Genomic DNA, 23,075 nt, shown 5'->3' on the forward strand with positions numbered 1-23,075 from the left:
AAATGTTCAAGCGATGTAAATCTCGCAACAGGTAGGGGCTCCAAATTAAAATCACCACAATTAAGATATGTACACTTTTTAAAATAGTTATTATTTGTCAATAACTCCCAAAAAGTATATGCAGCGCTTCAGCGCTTTAACGTGTTACAACAGCGCGCAAGGGAGCGCAAGGAACCCCCGGCTTTCCGCCTCAAGGGTGAGTTCAAGCAAATCTCCCGAATGATAAACTAAGCGTCCCTTAAGTACCTGGGAGGGCGGGAGGGGCTGCGAGCTCCAGCGCAGCCTTCCCCGGCTCAAGATGGCGTCTCCAGTAACTAGGGGAAGTGACCAGCGCCTAGCAACAGCGGCGCTGTGTCACCCACGGAGAAATGTTCAAGCGATGTAAATCTCGCAACAGGTAGGGGCTCCAAATTAAAATCACCACAATTAAGATATGTACACTTTTTAAAATAGTTATTATTTGTCAATAACTCCCAAAAAGTATATGCAGCGCTTCAGCGCTTTAACGTGTTACAACAGCGCGCAAGGGAGCGCAAGGAACCCCCGGCTTTCCGCCTCAAGGGTGAGTTCAAGCAAATCTCCCGAATGATAAACTAAGCGTCCCTTAAGTACCTGGGAGGGCGGGAGGGGCTGCGAGCTCCAGCGCGAGCCTTCCCCGGCTCAAGATGGCGTCTCCAGTAACTAGGGGAAGTGACCAGCGCCTAGCAACAGCGGCGCTGTGTCACCCACGGAGAAATGTTCAAGCGATGTAAATCTCGCAACAGGTAGGGGCTCCAAATTAAAATCACCACAATTAAGATATGTACACTTTTTAAAATAGTTATTATTTGTCAATAACTCCCAAAAAGTATATGCAGCGCTTCAGCGCTTTAACGTGTTACAACAGCGCGCAAGGGAGCGCAAGGAACCCCCGGCTTTCCGCCTCAAGGGTGAGTTCAAGCAAATCTCCCGAATGATAAACTAAGCGTCCCTTAAGTACCTGGGAGGGCGGGAGGGGCTGCGAGCTCCAGCGCGAGCCTTCCCCGGCTCAAGATGGCGTCTCCAGTAACTAGGGGAAGTGACCAGCGCCTAGCAACAGCGGCGCTGTGTCACCCACGGAGAAATGTTCAAGCGATGTAAATCTCGCAACAGGTAGGGGCTCCAAATTAAAATCACCACAATTAAGATATGTACACTTTTTAAAATAGTTATTATTTGTCAATAACTCCCAAAAAGTATATGCAGCGCTTCAGCGCTTTAACGTGTTACAACAGCGCGCAAGGGAGCGCAAGGAACCCCCGGCTTTCCGCCTCAAGGGTGAGTTCAAGCAAATCTGTTGTAAATGCTTTTCATGAGGACACAACAAGACTCCAAAGAGTGCTAGTGAGTGACTTACTGGCTGTTCATTTTGTCTGCAGTGCACCTCATCCCATGTGGCCACTTCATGGAAACCAAGATGCCATTATGGAATGATGTTGTCTGTTGTGCAGCACTGTTTTAGCGTGGCCAAAATGTTGCTTCTAAAAGGGAAAGCCACTCTACAATGTTAAAACAGCAATAAGCTATTTACAATACCTCTGAAACACAGACACACAGTGCTATGTTTAGTTTCATTATTGTGGGCACATGCCTGTGCTGTTTAGATGGCAGCATGTTGTCTTTTTATACTTTTATTATTTTAATATATTTTGCATATAATGTTGAGTTTTTCTGCATTGTATTGCTGTTTTATCAGAGGGTGAATGTAGGAATGAGTCAGCAGAAGGATGAATTGATGCATGAATATAAACATGAGTGACAGAGTGCATGTATGATGACATATTGAGTACCTAAACCGATCAATGACACAAAAGCACTTTAGTTCATAAGCCAGACCTATTGGCATTCCCAGTGTTTGTTTTTCTCTTTACACTCTATGTCTATCGAATTCTCTCTATCGTTTGTTTTCACTAGCAAGTTGGTCCATATGAAGAGATCAGCCTGAGAGAAGTCAGAGATCTTTTCTCCTATGGTGTAAGAAATTAGAAAATATTTTAATATTAGAAATAAAAAAATTAAATAGAAATAAGTCACTAACAAAACAACAATGATTATGGTGCACCAGATGTCTGTCAGATTTTACCCTAATTTTCACAGGTGTAACTCAGGGACTCCATGGCATCAAAAATCTGAGTTGGGAAAAACAAGTAATCTTAAGATTTTATTACATTTCTTACAAACCCCTCTTTTCATAGAGGATTTAAGTGGATTTTCTAAACGGTCTTCAAGTCTCAAGTGATCGCTGCCACATGTTGTCCACAAATCCCTTTGCAGTAATGGAAATTCTGCGTTTACTAAACGTTCACGCAATGCAGGACAGCAAGCAAAGTTGCTGTGCTGATGAAAGGGAGAGAGGAGAAATGCTACATATTTACCAGGATACGGTGCATTACTGCTCTCTTCTTGCGCTGGCACGCTTCAAGCAGCCTAGCACTGACACAGGCATCCTTGCATCATAGTACAAGGGTGCCTAGATTACAGTCAAGAATGTTTTTGTGCAGAAAGGAACCCCTTCCCGCACAAAACAATCCTTAGAGTCATTTTACTATTTCTATGAGTGCTGCTGAAGACAACCTTGAACACCCATGCTCCACCCATGGATGCTTCCCAGCTTGAAATGCAACAACGCAGCTCAAGCAGGTGCCTTGTGTTTGTTTTCCAAAGGCATACAGGGCCATGCAAATCAGGGCTTGCATAGATTTGTACACATAACTGAAGCCTTTTTTGTAGTCCTTGCACCGCCCTGTGTGACGTAAGAGTAATGCAAAGGCTTCATAAATATGGGCCTCTGTCTTTTGTGCAAGTTTTTGTCTTCGTATGATGATGCGCCATCCACTCCTGAACTCTGCTTCTCTGCCCACTGAGAGGGTTACTTTCACAATCTGTATCTCGACCACTGCTCCCAAATATACTAGACCAATGGCTGAATACAAACTATAAATATTCTTATTTTATGTAAGAATTTTGAAAACTCTTTTTGATAAAGCCTTTATATCCAAAAGAAGGATGAACTCTTGGATAATCAGAATATACCATTCTAAGGGATGCAAATGTCCTCACCTGTTTTTTTCTTTGAGTCTCAGAGAAAGCTGTATTCGACTCCGCGGTCGTCTTTCCCCTTTCTGTTCAACCACCTTCGTCCAATAAGAAAAGGCCTCATTATAGTCTATGATGTGGTTGTACACCGTGAGGCAGGAGAACCTGGGGGAGGCGCTCGCAGGCGGCAGATGCTTCACCACACTCATGGGATTTGTTAGTGTGTTCACCTTCAAGAGGTGTCCCTGATCAGTCAATATGAAAAGAGTCTCCAGAGGCAGGCAGTACTCCACAGCGGTCACCTGAGTAGGCTTATCCAGCAACAGTGTGCAGATGACGTCCGCTGTATCAACCGACAACAACCGTAGGGCGGAGTCTTTACAGACGCAAAGGGTCCGGGTGGGAAAGCTCCCCTTTTTACTCAGGTCCACAGTTGTCATTTCTGTCACTTGAGAGCCTATTATGGCAAAAAGTTCATAGAGATGCTTCACTTGCCATTGATCCATGCTGCACTTGGAGTAAGATACAAGACTGTGCCCTTCTCCGTGCACGACCAGGTCGAGCACATCTTCCTTCACTTGCACTTCATCCACCTGATCCGCCGTCTCAAGGTCCCAGGTGCGAATTGTGCCATCCAAGGAGGCAGAGAAGAAGAGCGTCCCCACATGATGGAGGGCCAAAGCGGAGACAGGACCTGCAGAAGGAGACGGAGAAGATCAGAACGGCCTCAATCTCCAAGGATGTCCACTGAGGACCACCAAATCAAAGTACATTATGTTCACCTACAACTACATCAGGAATGTAACTTTATATCAAGACCAGAGGCTTGGATCATGGGCCACATGTATTAAAGTATTTTACATTCACAAACTGTGCGAATCGCTAAATACGCCCATTTGCGAATGCAAAATGTCCTTTCTGAATGTATGAAAGGCTTTCGAGATAGCAATTTAGCTAATCGCAATTTTTTGTGATTATGTACATTGCAAATACAAATAAAGAAACGCAATTTGCGATTCTGTCATGCATATGTAAGAAGCCTTTCCTAAATGTGAACTATGCATTTAGGAAATGCTATTACCATTGATTTCAACTTGATGGTAAACCTGTGCAATTTAGGAAAATGCAAAAAGAGGCATTTTCCAAAATGCCATGTGGAGTACACATGCCCGAGGGCATAAGTGTGCCTTTCATGTGTACCTTTTTTAGGTGCGCTTGAGGGGGGTCTTAGGGCCCCGTGCACACTCGCCTTTACATTACCTAATTGCAATTACCAATTAGGTGATCACAATTTAGGTAATACTAGACCATTCGCACCTCTGGGCCTTGAGGCCCATAGGCATGAATGGAGTCACAATTATAAATACCGATTCCCTAATTGCGTTTGTGATTTTTAAGAAATCGCAATTAGGGAATCGCTGTTTCCTGTCTGCTTTGTTACAGAGCATGTTGAGATTACCAAATAGCCATGTCTTAAAAATCGCTATTTGGTAATCTCAAAATGCTATTTTCATACAAGTGGCCCTAGGGGCCAAAACTCTTCCATTGAGCCTTTGTAGCATCTATAACAACCCTTGCTACACAGCAGAACAAATTCATCTCCAACAATACAGTCTCTTCAGAATATTGGCTCCTATTGCTGTTTCCAAAGAGAGAAGTGATTTTTCTTTCATCACTGTGATATGAGTGTTTAAGAGCATGCTTTAATGTATGTGAGGTTTTTTTGGGTTGCAATGTGAGCCGTGTGAATTGGTGAATCAGCTCAGTAAAAAAATGGTCTTTCTAGAGTGGTTTTTAGTTGAATTTGTGATCAGTGGTATCAAGCTGTTCATTTTGTAAGTCATGCTGTGGGGCATATTTTGGTTCAAATAGTTTTTGAGTTTTCGTAAAGATATAATAAACTAAAAGACATTGGCAAAGGATGCAGTATATAACGCATCGGTATGTAGGGGGTTACAGAAGGGGGAGAGGGAAAAAGCTGTGCATAGTCGTACATCCAACCTGATTCTAATGTCAGCTGTTATGGTACATAGTTCTGTCAATGACAATATTCTAAATTACTATTGCAACAATATTCCTAGTACATAGACTATATTGTGAAGCAAATACACAAGGGAAAGACAAATTTACATAAAGTTTCAGCACTAAAATATAGGAGGTAGGATTGTAGTGGAGTTGTTATCTGACCTCATTAGGAACCATTAGAGAGGCTCCAAACATGAGGTTGATGTTTTGTAGAACGTCAGGGACCAGAGGATGTAATATGAAAACCTCAGAGATCAGAGGATGTAATATGAAAACCTCAGGGTCTTGTATGAGTTACTTTGTTCAAGGAGGCATGGAGATGAATGAGGTGGCACCAAGTGATCCCCACATCGGTCTGAGAAATGGGCGCCCGGGTGTGAGTTGTGGCGGTATGTTGTCAGTGCCTCTAAGAAAGGAGAGACATTCTTGCCACATCTGGAATGGGATCAGCTTAAAGTTTTTCCAGTTGTTAAGAAACAATTTGCAGGTAAGCATGAGCATCAGGTCTAAAAGACATCAGTCATTTTCATTTTGTTGTTGAGGGTCGAGGTAGCCCAAGAGAATGCACAAGAATTCTCTGGTGGGTTCGGTGTGGAAAGTGTGTTTAATACAATCAAAGATCTTGTCCCAGAAGGCTTGTAGGATAGGGCAGTAGAATAACATGTGGGCCAAATCTCCTTCAAGAATATTGCAGTTCCAGCAAGTAGGAATTTGACTAAGGTTAAGCTTGTGGAGTCTGAAAGGAGTCCAGTACGCTCTGCTAATAATCATATATTTAGCTTGGGAGAGCAGTCGTGAGATCTTGTTTGCAAAAGGAGTCTTATGTATATGTCTCCAGACAAAGCCGATATTCTTGGTGTTAAGCTCTGTTTCCCATTTCCGTTCATAACAAGTGAGGGCTGTACGAGGATTTGGGAGAAGCAGTTTATATATTTTAGGCACTGTGTGTCCGGAGTTTGAATGAATTCGGCAAAGAATTTGACTAATGATAACTTAAAGGAAGGTAGAGATCAACAAATGTAAGTAGAGATGAAGCTGGGGTCGTTGCATTAGGGTGTATTGAAAGGCACAAGGAAGAGATATTGGGGTTCTGTGTGTGCAGGCTCACGCGGTGTTGGACAGAGCCATAGTACCTGCCTTGCAGGAGAGGCATGTGAGGATACCTGAGCAACAGTGGGATCAGGGAGAGGGAAGGCAGTTGGGTGCTTGATGCGGGAAGTTAGGGCGACCAAGGGAGAGCCACAGGGGACGCTGATGTAAGACGCATACCAAGGAGACAGATGAAGCAAGTTCTGCAAGATCAGCTGCAATTTTAGTTTTGGATAGTTTTCAATAGCAGCATGGAGAATTAAAAATCTTGACTGGATGTTTGGTTAGGCTTAAAAACAAGAATATGACATGAACAGAGATTGCCAGAACTGTGCTGGAGAGGTGGGTTTCTGTTTTGCTTCTGGAAAGAATATGTTAGAAGAGCGACACGTTGAAGACCTGCTTTCTGGACAGTTTACCGCCCTTCGTCTTCCTTGGGGTGAAACAGGCTGTGGTCCAAAGGGCTTAGAGAATTGGTGTGTGTTTCGTTCTGTTCCTATGGCAACAGATGGGAGGCTCATTGTAAGAGTTTAGACACACAAGTCAGCCCTGTGTTAATGACACCATTGTTTTCAAGACAGTGAAAGCTGTGAAAGTCACCACTGGTCACTACACTGACACCACTACATTGATCCTCAGCCTACACATAACACTACCATTACTACAAACCCTGACCCTTTAATTAGCTCCAAACCTAATCCTAATACTTAACCAAACCCAACTTTTATCCTTACCCTAAACTGTGGGATTCTTAGGTTGGTGTTTCTACTGGCACAGCATTTCTGATAGAAAGTTTAGAGCCTGACACATGGTTTCTGATGGACTTCATTGTCTGATTACCAGGCAGGGTTCCTAGAGAAGGGGGCTCTGTATGTCTGTCACAGGATGGACACAGTTTCTGCCACAGCACAATGTTTCTTTGAGGCACAATATCTATGGTGGCACGTAGTGTTCCTACGGTGCATCACCTATGTCTACTGTCCACAACATGTTTCTCACGGGCATAAGAACTTCCTGTGCATCGCATGTCAGGTTTACACAGCCAGGTGGTTAACAAGGTCTTTGACAGCTCTGGTGTCTTCTCTTCTCAAGTTCTTAGAAGAAGTGACATGTGAGAAATAACATACACTTACTTTGATAATACTATAACATCAGATATCATTGTATTTTAGCTACTGCCATCTTGTTCTCTCTTGCAAGCCATAGTCGTTCAGCCTGTCTCGCCTCTGGAGTATGAAGCCTCAGGCTCCTGAGCCAGGGTTCCTAATTCACCGACTGAGCCTTAAGAAGTAACTTTTCTTGTCTCTTTTGCTCAAGGTCCTTGCACACGAGAAGACTATGAACCTTCAGTACTTTCAGCGTTTTAGCTGTTTCTGTCACGTGTATTCCGCTCCATGTTAGAACTTAAAAAAGGACCTATATAGCACATTGAAAGGGGGTGGGCAGCATTAGATGCTCTGCGGCTATGAGGGGAAGCTCTTGATGCACTGAGTGTGATATCAAACTTTCCTTACTTTTACTGAACATACAGGTCCAGACTTCAAATATGATTTTTATTAGATGCTTTCACATTAGAAACGTTTCCACAACACATCTCCCCTTTAACCACTAAATGAGAGAGTTCAAAATATTGTGTGGTGTGTTGGAGGTCAGTGGGGCAAGCCTGGGGTCTGAAGGGCAAACATGCACTGTGGGACACAAACTGCTTTCATAGTTTGCTCTACCCAAGTGGCCAGGTTTCCTCATGTGCTGGAAGGAGCTTCCATTCACCTGAAGGAAAAAGAAGACTCCCGGGTCCCGCTTTACCTGTATGTCCAACGAATATGGTCCGGATATTCCAGTTTTCATCCCACACCTTGATGGACGTGCCAGAGGAGGTGACCAGGAGCTTGGCGGCGTCGGAATAAACAATTCCAGTGATGGATCTAGAAAGAATCACAGTAGAACTTTGAGCACCAGGGGTTCACAGACAAAAGGAAGCACAGCTTGAGGGTGCAGCCTTCGGCTCATTTCATGTTTACACTATAATACTGACATTTGCAAGACAGTCACCTCTAAAAAAACATGCCTTGGTTAAACAAAGACCACATTCCTGGGTTAAACAAAGACCACATTCCTGGTTTAAACAAAGACCACAGGCCTGGGTTAAACAAAGACCACATGCCCGGGTTAAACAAAGACCATAAACAAAGACCACATGCCTGGGTTAAACAAAGACCACAGGCCTGGGTTAAACAAAGACCACATGCCCGGGTTAAACAAAGACCACAGGCCCGGGTTAAACAAAGACCACAGGCCTGGGTTAAACAAAGACCACATGCTTGGGTTAAACAAAGACCACAGGCCTGGGTTAAACAAAGACCACATGCCTGGGTTAAACAAAGACCACATGCCTGGGTTAAACAAAGACCACATGCCTGGGTTAAACAAAGACCACACGCCCGGGTTAAACAAAGACCACATGCCTGGGTTAAAGAAAGACCACATGCCCGGGTTAAACAAAGACCACAGGCCTGGGTTAAACAAAGACCACATGCCTGGGTTAAACAAAGACCACACGCCCGGGTTAAACAAAGACCACATGCCTGGGTTAAAGAAAGACCACATGCCTGGGTTAAACAAAGACCACACGCCCGGGTTAAACAAAGACCACATGCCTGGGTTAAACAAAGACCACATGCCTGGGTTAAACAAAGACCACAGGCCTGGGTTAAACAAAGACCACATGCCTGGGTTAAACAAAGACCACATGCCTATTTTATGGCTCTCCCAGAATTTTATGGCTCTCCCAGAAGAAGGGTAGAAACATTCTTTTGATTAATTTTTATAATAACATCTTTGACAGCAACAGGGTCCTGGTGGTTAATGCTTTAGCAAACGCTTTGGATGAAATCACAACAGGTTCTAATGTTGCTTTTGAATTGCTTTTGGCTGGGGATTTTAACATTTCTGTTTGCCCACTTTCTAACCTTAATACATGTGGGGTGGTCAATTGCTTTGGGGATGGAGATCTCCATTTCCTTCATAACCATTATGGGGAGTCTCTAAATAATCTCCTAGCATCATATGACATGGACATTTTGGTTAATGAGAAAAATGATCAAGATGAGACAATCCCCACTTTTATAGGACGGGGGGCAAACACTGTGATTGATTTTATTTGTACCTCCTCTAGTCTTGTGCCCTGGATTTTGCCCCCAAAAGTCGTTGATATCCTACTCAGCGACCATAACTGTTTAACTATTGAGGCCTTTCTCTGGAAAGAGATTAGTTCATCTAGTACGGGGCTTATTAATAATATCGAACCCTATAGACCTAATGGGACTAGACTTAGATGGAAAGGGGATAAAGCAGTATTGACGTCTGACTTTATTATTAACAGCTGCTTATCGGAAATCACTGAGATCCTCGAGGATGTCGACATCACTGCCGAAATTATTCGGCATTTTATTTGTATTAACTTAGTCATTGATTGCAAGCTCACTATTTCAGTTAAGCGCAAGGCAGACCGTCTAAAGGGGTGGTTTGATCAGGCATGTACTTCTGCGCTAAATGAGCTAAAAAGGGCATTGGCAGCCAAACCCAGAGATAAGAGCCTGGTTTTTAAACTTAGATCTAGCTATAGGGTCACCTTAAATAGAAGGAAACTGGAACTCCAGCAGGAGGCCTGGGATAACTTGGCCCAGGCAGCTGAAACCAACAATTGTACCCTGTTTTGGGCCACAGTGAATAGCCCGTTCCTTAAAGATGAGAAGGTCCCTGAATTAACATCAAGGGTTAATAAGGAAAATATGGGTCTCTCATTTTTCTACTATCTTTGATACGGATAAAGTTATGGGTCTTGAAGAGGATTGTTGGCCCATCGTCCCTTTGGACATTACCGTCACCGAAGTTTCAGATAGTATCAGGGCAAGTAAAGGTGTAAAGGCACAGGGCCCGGACAGGGTGCCTATTGATATCTATAAATTAGTTCCAGAGCTATGGGGACCTATTTTAGCTAAAACTTTTAACGCAGTAGTCTGTAATGGGGTGCCTCCTACCTGGGAAGAATCAATCATTATCCCTATCTATAAAAAAGAAGACCGGGGCGATGTGAAGAACTACCGCCCGATCTCCTTGCTTGATTCTCCGGTTAAAGTAATGAGTAGGGTGCTTTTGGTTAGGCTGGAGGAATGGGTTTAGGCCAATGGCATTCTGACAGAATGTCAATTTGGATTTAGAAAGGGGCGGGGGATGATCGAACAGTGTCTAAACCTTGAACTGTTGATCGGAAAGTATACGCAGGCTAAGCCAGGCACTATCTATCTCTGCTTCGCAGATTTGAGTAGTGCTTTCGAATTGGTGGACCATGCAATTCTTTGGGCTAAGCTGATTGAAATGGGGGCACCGGAAGGTATCGTTTATTTTTTAGCCCGCCTTTATAATAAATTACGTACTTGTGTACGATACGGTACCCATGGTGAGTGTACAACTAAGTTTAGGATTGGACAGGGTATTAGACAAGGGTGTGTTCTTGCCCCCTTGCTCTTTACCCTTTTTATTAACAAAGTGTATTCCGTCCTAAAAACCATTGCAGCAGATGCCCCTAAAGTTAATGATGCTAGCGTCCCGGTATTACTTTACGCGGACGACGCCGTTTTATTGTCTCGTACGCCGATAGGCCTCCAATGCCTGATAGATGGGTTTTCACAGTTTATAAAAGGGAGAAATCTTGTGATTAACAGATCCAAGACCTATATCATGGAATGTGGGCTGGGGCTTAATAGAAAGTCACCCTCTTATTTTATTGATGGACATAAGGTTAAAAAAATAGATACCTTTTCATACCTTGGTATCACATTTCCTAACAATAATAGTTGGACTAGCGAGCATAAAAATGTGAGAGCAAAGATGGTGAAGAGTGCTTACGGTGTGTTTACATTGGTCACAAAACTAGGGGATAGGCGGGTTAGAGACATGCTTAAAATATTTCAGGCTAGATGTCTCTCTACCGCTTTGTATGGCGCTGGGGTATGGGGCTTTGCCCCTGCCAGGAGCTTACAAGTGGAGGAGAACATCTTTTTAAAAAGACTCTTGTGTCTACCTAACTCTGCCTCCAACGAACTAGTACATAGAGAACTCGGTATTCATCACCTTACCGACTTGATTCTTCTTAGACCCCTCTTGTTATGGCGGTCAATCTGGATTAAAGAAGAAACATCTTTATGTAGAGCCATCATTAAGGATTGCCTCTTAATGGATAATCGTTTGAAAATCCCATGGATTAAATATAATATAGATAGTTTCCAGGCGTTCTATGGCCTCGACATTAAATTAGATAATTGCGGGGCCTCCAATCTATCTAAATCCGAAATGAAGAAGTCCTTTTTGAATCTTTTTTCTGAGAAGCGGCTTAGTAATAGTGGCAACCTATCCACTTGTGTGTCATATAATGGTTTGAATGAATTTGTGGGTTACCAACCGTATCTGACCCAAGTGACTAGAACATCTCATCGGTTTGTATTAACTAGGTTAAGGATTGGGATTGTCCACAATTTGGTGGCTTTTCCTTCTCAGAATAAGCACCCGGTCGGACCATGTCCATGTGATAATACCTCAGCACAAAGCACTATGCACTTTCTTCTGTTGTGTCCAATGTATAGGTCTTTGAGAATTGTGTATTTAAAACCCATCTTTGTGAAGTTTGGTGTCAGGACTGTAAACGACTCCATGAAACTACTTTTTAACTTGCATCATTCAGATGTTTTTTTTTTTTACGGCTACCTTTCTCCTTAAAGCAATCAATGCAAGGAAAAGCATGAGTTTTTAAAGTTATTTATTAACCCCTTGCCTGTATTTTATGTTGTTTTATCTCTGGATACTGTCTCAAATGTTTTTTTAACGTGCTTTTATGGACATTGTCCTTTGTTCCGAATAAAGCCTTATGAAATGAAATGAAATGCCTGGGTTAAACAAAGACCACAAGCCTGGGTTAAACAAAGACCACAGGCCTGGGTTAAACAAAGACCACAGCATGAAGTGGCCCTTCTTGAGATTCCTTTGACTAGTTCTCAAGGCAGATCTCAGCGATGCAGGGCAAAGATGTCACAGAGTCTAAAGCTTGGGACTCGCTACCTATCTTTTGTCTGCCAGATTTGTGTGGTGGCTCAGCAGCATTTTTACATATGCTTCAATTGTGAAGTCCTTTTACATAATTCTTAGCAGAGGGAGAAAACATGTAAGATCCAACAGCACATCAACCAGATCACGCCTCTGCGTAGCATCCTGCTTCTCTTGCAGGCCTCACCGACATCCTCAGCTCCCTTAGCCCCACATCCTACAAAGATGATGCCTTACCATTGTCCTTTATTAAAGCCCTCGCTGGAGAAGCACTCTCAAATCTACTCACAATCGTCAGTGCCTCCCTCACAGAAGGCATCAGCCCAGAAGCAAGAGAGACCAGATCCTCCCATTCCTAAAGAAACCCACGCTAAACCCCACCGGCCTAGCCAACTATGGCCCATTACCCTCCTACCATTAATTAGCAAGATCAGCAAAAAAGCAGTCCACGCACAACTTCAAGATCACATCAACACCAGTCATATTCTGCAGAACTACCAGCTATAGATGACCCTGCAGCACGAAGACAGCTACCTTACAAGTCATAGACGATGCCCTGCTGGTCACAGGTGAAAAGGTACCTCTCAGTCACCACTAACCACCCACCTCATCTACACTGTAAAGTCTTCAATGGAATTCACTGGCAACATCCTTCATCTGTACTTCTCCTACCTATCCAACCATCACCAATGTGTTCACATGTTCACCTCCATCCTCCAAAGGGGAACATCGTTTACAGCGGAATTTTTACCACGCACTACCATTACAACGCCGGAATTACAACGAAAGTCGTTACAACGACTTTCGCTGGAGGGCGATATTGGATAGGGAATAGTTTAATTTTCTAACCAACACCTTCCCTACTATCAAGTCAAGTCAAAAGTAAGTTTATTATGACCATAGTCTTTAAACAGGTGCAAGAGGCAGTATCACAAGTTTAAAATATTCACATAAAAAGCGATAAAACATTATAAAAATTAATCCATTGTTGGTTAAGACTCTTACATACCCTTATACGTTTACCAGCGCCAATAAAATTGCATTTAAGATAAAACTTAGCATTGCATTTAAAACCCATTCAATTCCTTTAGATCGAGTATAATTTCATTAAATTAAAATTCATACAATCCTACAGAATATTCCTAGTTTCTTAGATCACTCAGTACCCCCTTTATGTATTTCCCGAGGGCAATTGCAATATCAATAGTGGGAATTTCAATTAATAGGTTAGCTGCCTGCGCCCTAGTTCTTATATCATGTTTTAGGAACACAGGCCGCAGCCACAGTTTCTGCTGTTCCAGAAATGTCAAACAATCGAGTAGGAAATGTACCAGGTCTCCTTTGCATCCCAGGTTACACCTGCAGCACCCTTTCTGATCTAACATTTTTGCTTTCAGGTCTTTATTTGTTAACCATGGATTAATCCCAATCCGCAGCCTTTATATCTCCTGCCTATAGCCGCGGTTTGGTAGGAAGTCTAGGTAAGGAAACCAATTTTCGTTTGACCAAGAGCTCATCATGTGTGTTACTGATTTCTTTTTCGCTAAGTATCCCATATCAATCATTCCAGATACTTCCTTCCCCTTTAATTTCAGCTCACTCCTAGTACAAAGTAATTGATGCGTTTCCTGGGTCACCTCTACCTTTAGCCTTTTGCAAATTTGCATCAATCTATCCCTACATGCTTTTGCCCATTTTAGGTCACTCTTTTGGATTTCATTCCTGCACCATTTTCCTACTTTTTGCCCATCTGGATCTTCAAATCGTTTCCAAAGTCTGATTATTGCCATTTGTGTTTGTATCTCCCAAGACTTTGTGCCTATTTCTCTTCTTATAGCTTGTACCATAGATGATTGTGGAAGAGATAGAAGGCCTTTGAGGCATTTCCCCTCCACCAAGTCCCAGGCTCCCTTACCGCTCAAATAAAGGATTTCAGCTCCCTACAGGACTTGGGGGGGATCATTGCCTCAAAGGCTCTTAGCATTGATCGATGTGACATCTCTCCATAATCCCTATTAAACATTTTTAGGCCACATATTGAAGTGTGTGCTTTTGCTTTTTGTGTTTCCAGATGCGTGTACCAGTTTAGTCTCTTGTCAAACCATATACCTAGATAGCGGTACTCATTAACCGTCTCCAGTTTAAGCTCACCTAGGTACCAGTTAAATCTGCTTGTTTTTTTCCCAAAGCATAGGATTTTTGTTTTATCTAGGTTGACAGTTAGAAATTTACTAGCACAGTATGCGTTGAAAGCGTTAAGCTTTCTTTGGAGGCCTCTCTCGGTCTGGTCTACTATTACCAGATCGTCAGCATATAGTAGGCAGGGCACCTTGTTTCCATCCATTCTGGGGCTTGCACTACCCTCAACCTCTAAATAGGCCGGGAGGTCTGACAGGAATATGGAGAATAGCTGTGGGGCTAGGACACAACCCTGTCTTAAACCATTGTCTATGGGTATTTTTTGCGTCAAAGATCCCACGGTATCCTTGATGACTTGCGCCCAGTTCCCACCGTGTAGTTCCTTTATTATAGTCAGAAGGTCGCTGGGAATGTTTACCTTCAATAGTGTTTCCCATAGGCATACCCGATCTACTGAATCGAAGGCTGCTCGGAAGTCAACGAAACAGCAGCATAACTTGCCATTTTGTTCCGTTGACTTCTTTGCCATAGCCCACAATGCAAATCCATGGTCTATCGTGGAATGTCCCTCCCTAAATACTCCCTGTTCTATGGGGACAATTTGGGACTCCTTTACCCATGCGTTGAGTTGATTCTGTACAATTTTTGAAAAAACTTTCTCTCCTATATCTAGGAGGTTAATCAGACGGTAATTTTGTGGTGCCTCCATACTCCCTTTCTTGTGGATTGGCCTGATTATTGCACCCTTCCAATTAGGTGGCATTATGCCTTCTGTTAATATTATATAGAACATCTGTGCAAAAAATCTAGCCCACCACTTTACTTCTGACTTTAATATTATTGCAGGAAGGTTGTTGAGTCCTGCCGCACGGGTTAGCTTCAGTTCCCTTATTGTATATTCTACTTGCTTTTCATTAAATTTAGATTTAAGATCTTCTGAAACTTCTTGCCATTTTTGGGTCTCTACATGATCTCTAGGAGCTCTTACCCCGTACAGTTCCCTTATATACTTCTCCCATGCTGCCTCACTAACTACACATTTTAATTCGCCATCCGTTGGGACAATTGCCGCCTTTACCAATTTCCAAAATTGTCTAAGGTTTTTTTCTTCAATTGCTTCCAACAGCTTTGCCCAACATTTCTCTTTAAATGACCTTTTTGCGTCCTTTACCATTTTTTTAAAGTCTCTTTTCAACTTGTTTATGTGATCTTGTCTCTCATGGGTGAAGTTCTTTTTTTGTCTTCTTTGTGCTGCCCGTCTCTCCCTTTTTTTAGATTGGCACTCGACTGGGTGGTTTCCCACTAATATTTTGATCCCTTTTTAGTTCTATTCTTAAACACCGGACCACTTCCTCTAACTTTTCTATAAACCATTTCAAGTTTTTGTTCTCTAAATTTTCAGGCTCAACTTTAATTTGCATAGCCTTCAGTTTTGCCTGATATTCCTCCGTAAGTCGTGTCGTCACACGTTTGGGGTACTCAACCTCCTGGGGGATCACTTTCCCCAAGTATTGTTAGGTGCAGTAGGTTATGGTCACTAACCTCTTTTTGTTCTAACTTAAAATCCCGTACTTGGGGGAAATTCCAGGCTTGTATAAACATGTAGTCGATTGGGCAATTCTGTGAGCCTATTTTAAAGGTCTTCCCTGCTGGGCAATCTGCCTTCATTCTACCATTCGACATTGGAGACCCCTACCTCCTAGGAAGTGTACTAGTTCTAATTCATGTTTCGATATCTCCCCTGCTGGGAAGCTAGCAGGGTTTATTCCATACACCTCTAACAGTTCTCTATTCCAGAGGTCAGCATTTTTTGGGTTTAATTTATGGTTAAAATCCCCCATTATTATCACAATATCCGATGCATATTTTTCTAGTATAATGTCGACATCCTCTTTAAAAAACCTCATCTCATTCTCATACTCTACACCATTATCCCACTGCATGTATACATTCATCACAGTCAACATTTTGTATTTCTTTTCCCGTGTCAATAGTTCTAATCTGCAGGATTGAACCCTTTTACATTTCATTTTTAACGGTGTTACTTCTCTAAGAACCTTTGTTGAGACTAGTGTCATTAGTCCCCAAGACGGGCAGCCAAAGCTTTTTTTCGTGGCCGGGCGACTTAATTGTAGATATCCCTCGATGATTGGGGTTTCGTCGCATGTCCAGGTCTCTTGTAGGCAGGCAATATCCACTTTATTTACTATGTCCTCCTTTTCTCGCTTTAGCTGGTTGCCTAGCCCATTCACATTCCATGTTAGGAGACCTAGACTTTGCGGCACCCCCTCATCCTATTCTACCTCACTCATGCCACCCTCTTCTACCTCTTCCTCTGTATAACTCTCATTAGGGTCACCCCTCGGGCTACTACATTGAGACCAGTTATCCCATGAGGCTTCGTTTCCTGTATTATCTATAACTATATTCAGGCAGCTATGGTTTCTTTCCTTATCTCTATATAGATTCACTTGTCTCCTCCCCAGACCTGCGTGATATTTTAGAAAGGTATTATCTATGGGGGCTTTTACTTCCCTCTCCGGAATTATCCTTATACCCAGATGGTTTATCTCACTGGGGGCTTTCAAGATTGCCATTTTTACCAGGTCTGAGTGAAATGACACTTTTGTTATTTCCTTACCATTTCTATTCTCTACAAAACCAATTTGCCGAAGGTCATTTGTGCTGATCCCACACAGGCTACTACATTTGGCGAAGGCGATCAAAATCTGTGCCCTATTTAGGGGGTTCATTTTTCTAACCGTATTTCCCCTTTTCCCCACCAGCATGTGATCCAAGTAGACCCATTTATTGTTGTCCATCTCTTGTACTTTCTTGGGAGTTTCATATTTTTGCTGTCTGGCCTTTGATCTCCCTATCTGCAACCCTTTACTTCCCATTCCGGATAGTGCCTGCACCTGTGGGCTTTCAACTCTATGGCCACTATTGGGTTGTCCTGAGGCTATCCTTACTTTCTGCTTCACAGTACGAGATGTTATTGGTTTCTCCTTTACCTCCTTGCTTCTCCAGTTTTTCCTTGTATCTATCGGGGTGTTTATTGATTTAAGCTCCGATTGCATTGGTCTGTTTGGTACATAGATCGGGGCTGATGCGTTTAGGCCTGACTGTGCCTCCCTCTCTGGTTTCTTCCCATTTCTCTTTGCTGTTAGGTTTAGGGCTTGCTTCTTTCCAACCCTATTCTTGGTGGGGGCCACTGCATACACCCCGCGCCTTTTTATTAAAATTGGTCGTCTAGAGATATATACGTTATCTAATACCTCAACGGATTCATTTGTTATACTTTGATCTGTGGATTGTGGAAACCCTGCTGGGTTTCCCGCGGCTGCCTCTACCGGTTCATTCTCTACACTTTCATCAATGGGTGGTGGTGTAACTATTGGGCTTAACATCTTTGGCATTTGGTTCTTTATCCCCGCTAATTCCTCTTCAATCTTTTTTAGGTACAATTTCTGCGCTTTTATCACTCCATTATTTGAAAAGTGTTACTTCTAGCATTCCTTGTAATATCTTCTGTAACATCAATATTAGGTCCACCAATGATGAAGTAGGCGTTACAGAAAACTCCGAATCCTGTTTGTAGTTTCTGTCTAGGTTTATATTGTGGCCAGTTCTTGTAGAGTCTTGCTGCGATTGAGTTTTTTGGGCATTTTGGTGCTGTGGGGATTGATCTGGCGTGCCTCCCCAGATGTAGCTCTGGCTCTGTCTTTCGTTTCCCCTTAGCCCTTCATTTCCCGAAGATTGTAGCGAGAACATTTTAGGAGATGATGAGAGACGAGGCGCTGATATGTGAAGATTTTGGCTCAAGAGCGTCAGGTTTATCGATATGGGGTCCTCCCTTCCTTCCTCTATATCAGGAGTTTCTTCTTCGGGGTGTTCTCCCGTATCTTTCCTTATCTGATTCACAACTGCTGCCCCTGCATTTTCTCCTCCCTCCGCGCCATATTCCTCCACGTCATCCTCGTGATCCTGGCTTATTACTGGCTCTATAGATTTGTAGTGTTTCCCTACAAAGTCCTTTATAGATTTGGACGCTGCCATGTTATCTTTCTGTTTGGAAGTTGTTGGAATACAATCCCTTTTAGCCTGCTGGGCGCTTTTAGTTGCCCTTTTAACTTTTCTTTTCTTACGTCGCCCCTTGTTATTGTCCGTGATTGAGGCCTGGCTTTCCGGGCTCTCTTCCAATGATATTGAGCCCTCCATTATTATTTTACTTTTCTCTGGGCTATCTTCTTTACGCTTTTGCCCTCTTTTCGGTGCCATTTCTTGATTTTTGTTGCCTAATCTGTAGTACTGCTGTTATTCGTTTCTCAATTTTAATTAAAAAAGAAAAAAAAAGTAACTTTTTTTTTTTAAAGTATGTAAATTCTTACACTTACCTCTGTTGTGCCTTGTACCCACCAGCCTGCCTTGCTGCACTTATTATCCTCTCTTACGGTGTCTTCCAGGCTTTTCCTAAACTTGTTCTCCTTATACTACGCAGATAATGTGGCCGGGATACTAAAATGACACCTTCTGTTCTTGGCTCCTTCCTCGTTCGGGTGCCTCAGATTTTATCTTATTTTTGGTCCGGCTTCCACTTCTACGGAGAGATACAGATTCCGCCAGGCCCCCCACCCCCTCCTACCACTGTCCCGCTGTCGGCGTGCCTCTGTGTTTCCTGGCAATGCCGATTTCCGTGCGGGCAGCCCCTCTTGTTATGCTTCCACGGGGTGGGGGATTGAGGGGCGGCTAGATACTGTCTCTTCAAGCCGGCAAACTCACGCTCCGAGTTCTGCGAGTTCTGCACGGCTGAGGGGTGTCTCAGGGAATTACACGGGTACTGATTCCCGGGTGCCGGCTTATAACCGGCGTCCTACGGCGTTCTGCCAGCTAGCAGCCCTGCACGGGCCCACCCTCTGCTCTTCTTGTTCTGCACGTCCTGGGTGCCGGTGTCTTCACTTTTCCGGCTTATTACCGGTGTCCTGCGGCGTTCTACCGACCAACAGCCCTACGCAGCCCCACGCTCCGCCCTTCGTGCTCTGCGCGTTCCGCGTGGTTGGGGGGCCGGGGGGAGTCTCGGGGGGGGTCTCACAGGTGTTGGCAGGTGTGAGCTAACCACTGTCGGTGTCCTCGGCGTCCTCGATGGTCCGGCGTTCCGTTCGCGCACTCAGATCTGCGCTCGACTGTTTGGTCTGGCAAAGCAAGGCAAGGCTAGGCTAGGCGACAACAGAGTTCAATATGCTCTGAATCAGAACCAGAATGCAAAGTAATGTGAGACTAAAACCAGGACTGGCTGACCGTCTCATAGCTTCCCTACTTCCCTACTATCCACGGGGACTGGAGTTGGAATAGAAAATTAAACTATTCCACTATCCAGCGCCCCCCAACGCAAGTCGTTGTAACGACTTGTCTTGTAATACCTGCGTTGTAACGGCATGCGTGGTAAAAGCATGCATTGAAACGTCATACATCCGTTCCAAAAGGGCCCTGTCACTAGCATTTCCCCCATAACCTTCAATCTCTCTACGGAGGCCCTTGGGAACCTACTTACTATTTACAGCATCAGAATTCACCAATACAGCGATAACACAGAACTCTACTTGAAAGGCTCATCTGTTTCAGACATCCCAGGCCTCAGTACTACTTGCACCTCACCCAGACCTGGATGTTCAGTACCTACCTGTGGCTTGGCCCCACTCAGACAAACTCCCTCTAATTTGCTAGGGTCAACAAGCTGTAAGTATTCCAGACCTGGATATATGGCACGAATCTTGGCAGATTTGAACCCCAACTTTCACCCAACATCAGGTCACTTGGATTCACTCTGGACTCTGACCTCATCCTTAAAGGGGTAGCTTGCCAAGAAAACCAAAATTGCCTGGTACCAGCTCTTTCTACTGAAAAGTTGAAACCATTCCTCCAAGAAAAGTGACTTCCAATACTGCAGTTTAAACCTTTGGACCCATGCACCTGGATGGTGGTACGCCCTGCTCCATGGCCGCCCAGACTCCAGACTGGCCAGGCGTAAAGGCATCTTACATGCCGCACCACTCCTCTTAAAGGGCCTGAATAAATATTGTTTACTCCCATACTGGTGCAGGATTGGTCCCCTTGCCAGCCACACTAACTTCAAAACAAGCATTATCATCAAGAAAGCCACCACAACCGCTTCCATTAAGTGTCTGGCTGAGAGGGTCACAATCACCAATGACTTTTAGCACACCCGCACGTAGGACATCCTCAGACCAGAGATAAAAAAGTGCAACAAAAGAAACAAAAACAAGGCATCGGGCCTTCCCTATCTATATAGTCAAGAAAAATATTCCTGTTGCCATCAGGAACATCCCAACCCTGGTCCAATTTATAAAAGAGTTGAAGACACACTCCTTTAAAGAACACAATATGAAGACAAAGTAAGATAACAGTTCACTCCTACTCTTATAACCCAGCTGCCACTCATAACCCTCGTTGACTGTATGCTTGTCGTTGACCCTGTACAGTGCTTCCCTGCCTTTCAGCTAGGTTTTCGCTCTACAAATACCACATATATGCACACATTCAACTTTATGAAGGACTCCATGTTTGAGGACAAATTTGCAGTTTGGACTAGGTCCCTTGTCTACTTTCTAGATCCACTGCTATCAACTGGTCGCAAAATTGGCTACCACTTTGATCGGCAAATGTGGGTTGGGCTGATGTTCTTCCAGAAATCTCTGCACTGGTTCCCAGTAAGGGTCATGGTAATGCATTTGGCTTACAAGTGCCCAACCTGTAAGGCCCTCACCTGTATAGAACAAGTCTTAAGTACTTCACGGAGCTCCAAGATCCAACAACCTATTTTTCCTGAATCTGTAGGAAAGGGGTGCAGGTAGGATACTGGTTGCCATGATGCTGCTATTGGCCAAGAGGCGGGTGGCTATCTGCTGGGGCCGTAAGCGTAAACCGTGTGGGGATGACTGGCTTAGGGATGCTGCTTTCTGCCGTGACCAATTGTCAAAGGCCTTGATGCCTGCGGTATAAACTGCCACAATGCTGCATGCACCACTATCGGGGGACCGCGCCACATGTCAGAGTGCCCCTCTCTCTAACTTGACCAGAGAGACACCCCTTCCCCCCTTTTTTCCCCTACCCCTCTCCCCTCTCTTGTCCCCCCATGCTGATCTATACTTCTGATCCCCTTTTCCATTCTATCTGTTTCTCTTTTTTCTTTTGGTTGACCAGCGACTGCTGCCTTACGAGCTGATGCACAAACTGGCAGGAATATGTAAGTGCACAGTTGAATATATACAAGTGCTGACTTACCTTTATATGATTTTCCAATATCACCTCTTCCGGGGCAGCATGTCGCAGTTTTGTATTTGCTAAAAATGTATAAATTAAGTTTTAAAAAAAGGGGTGTAGGTGGTTGTAATGCAGGCCCTAAGCGTATGGAATGGTGTACCATTGACACACAGATGTGTCATGAAAGAAGGAATGAATGGATCCCCAAGTGAGGAACAGCAGGATAAACTGAGAAAGTTAGTGGAAAAATACCAAAGTAGAGTATGGACTATATGGTCTTGGGCGCTCAACTGAGGCTACCGGAACTAGACATCACTCTGAAAATAAATAGTAAATTGGCAATATATTGAGCAACCTTTAGATTTTTAAAGCCACAGTAAGACAGCATTGCTCTTTATCAAGGATAATGCATAATCAGGGTTTTTAATACAAGCCTTTTGCAACATGTCATCCCAACTGCCCCCAGCCATCCTCTCTTTACATTTTTCACCTGCTCTTTGGCCTGAGAAGCGAGGTGTGAAATAGATTCAGGTGTGAAGACACAGTCTGTAAAGTGACCTTTGCCACCACAAAACACAAGTAAATAACATTGTGTGTCAATCGCACAAATATCCAGATGACATGCGCGACATAACATCTGGTCAGGATTTAGAACTACAAACTACAAACCACTGTGTACCCCAACTTCTCAAACACTGAGTTGAATGTGATATCTGCAGAGCAATCCTCAATGCCACAAACCCCCCTAGTATGCAAACCGTTCCCCCATACTTCTGGTAATCATGGGCATTCATGTGGCAACCAATGCACCATAAAGGCCGGCACCTGTCAAGAGCATCGAGAAATGGGAGGCCATGCATGCAGAGCGCGTGCACACACCTCTAGAATGTGCAGCCATACCATCACAACCCCTTGTTTAGGTTGCACAACATCCTTGCCATTCATTGGCCTGAAAGACGTGGATGCTGCCACATCAACAAGCCCTTGGAAGACAAAGATGCCCTGGGCATGAGGAGCCAAAATTCCAGAGCACACTTTGATGATCACCATCCCACATACATCTTACAAGGGTATCATAACTTCTTTTTTGTTTTAAACAAAAGTTATTAGTTTTTTTTAATTACATCATTCCATATGATTACATATGTGTACAGTATTTCCAAGCATCAGCAGCCACTTTTTTTTACAACAAGTTGTGCAATTGGCATAATTCGCTTCTAGTGCATCATTTGAAGCACATTAATAGGTATCCTGTCTGTACTTTGGCAGTGGCCGATATTGTTTATACCTATTTTAATAAGACAACTATTATTATGTAAATACTCCCTCCCCCTGATGACAGGTGCAACAGATAAACACATGGTCAGGGAAAGACCTGCTTAGGTGAA

The 23,075-nt window shown here is 43.6% G+C and overlaps 1 protein-coding gene across 4 annotated transcripts in view; it reads right to left on the reverse strand.

Annotated features, from left to right (window-relative positions):
* WDR97 (WD repeat domain 97) overlaps positions 1-23,075 on the reverse strand; it is a 357,055-nt gene that overhangs the window by 282,590 nt on the left and 51,390 nt on the right. For all 4 annotated transcript variants that reach the window (XM_078686528.1, XM_078686527.1, XM_078686526.1 and 1 more), the window contains 2 exons: positions 7,975-8,093; positions 3,079-3,748 (listed from right to left, as the gene is read on the reverse strand). In XM_078686528.1, the coding sequence (XP_078542654.1) occupies positions 3,079-3,748; positions 7,975-8,093 (789 nt within the window). The remainder of the gene's footprint in view (positions 1-3,078; positions 3,749-7,974; positions 8,094-23,075) is intronic.

This window comes from Lissotriton helveticus, chromosome 4_1 (assembly GCF_964261635.1).
Source record: "Lissotriton helveticus chromosome 4_1, aLisHel1.1, whole genome shotgun sequence".
NCBI lineage: Eukaryota > Metazoa > Chordata > Amphibia > Caudata > Salamandridae > Lissotriton > Lissotriton helveticus.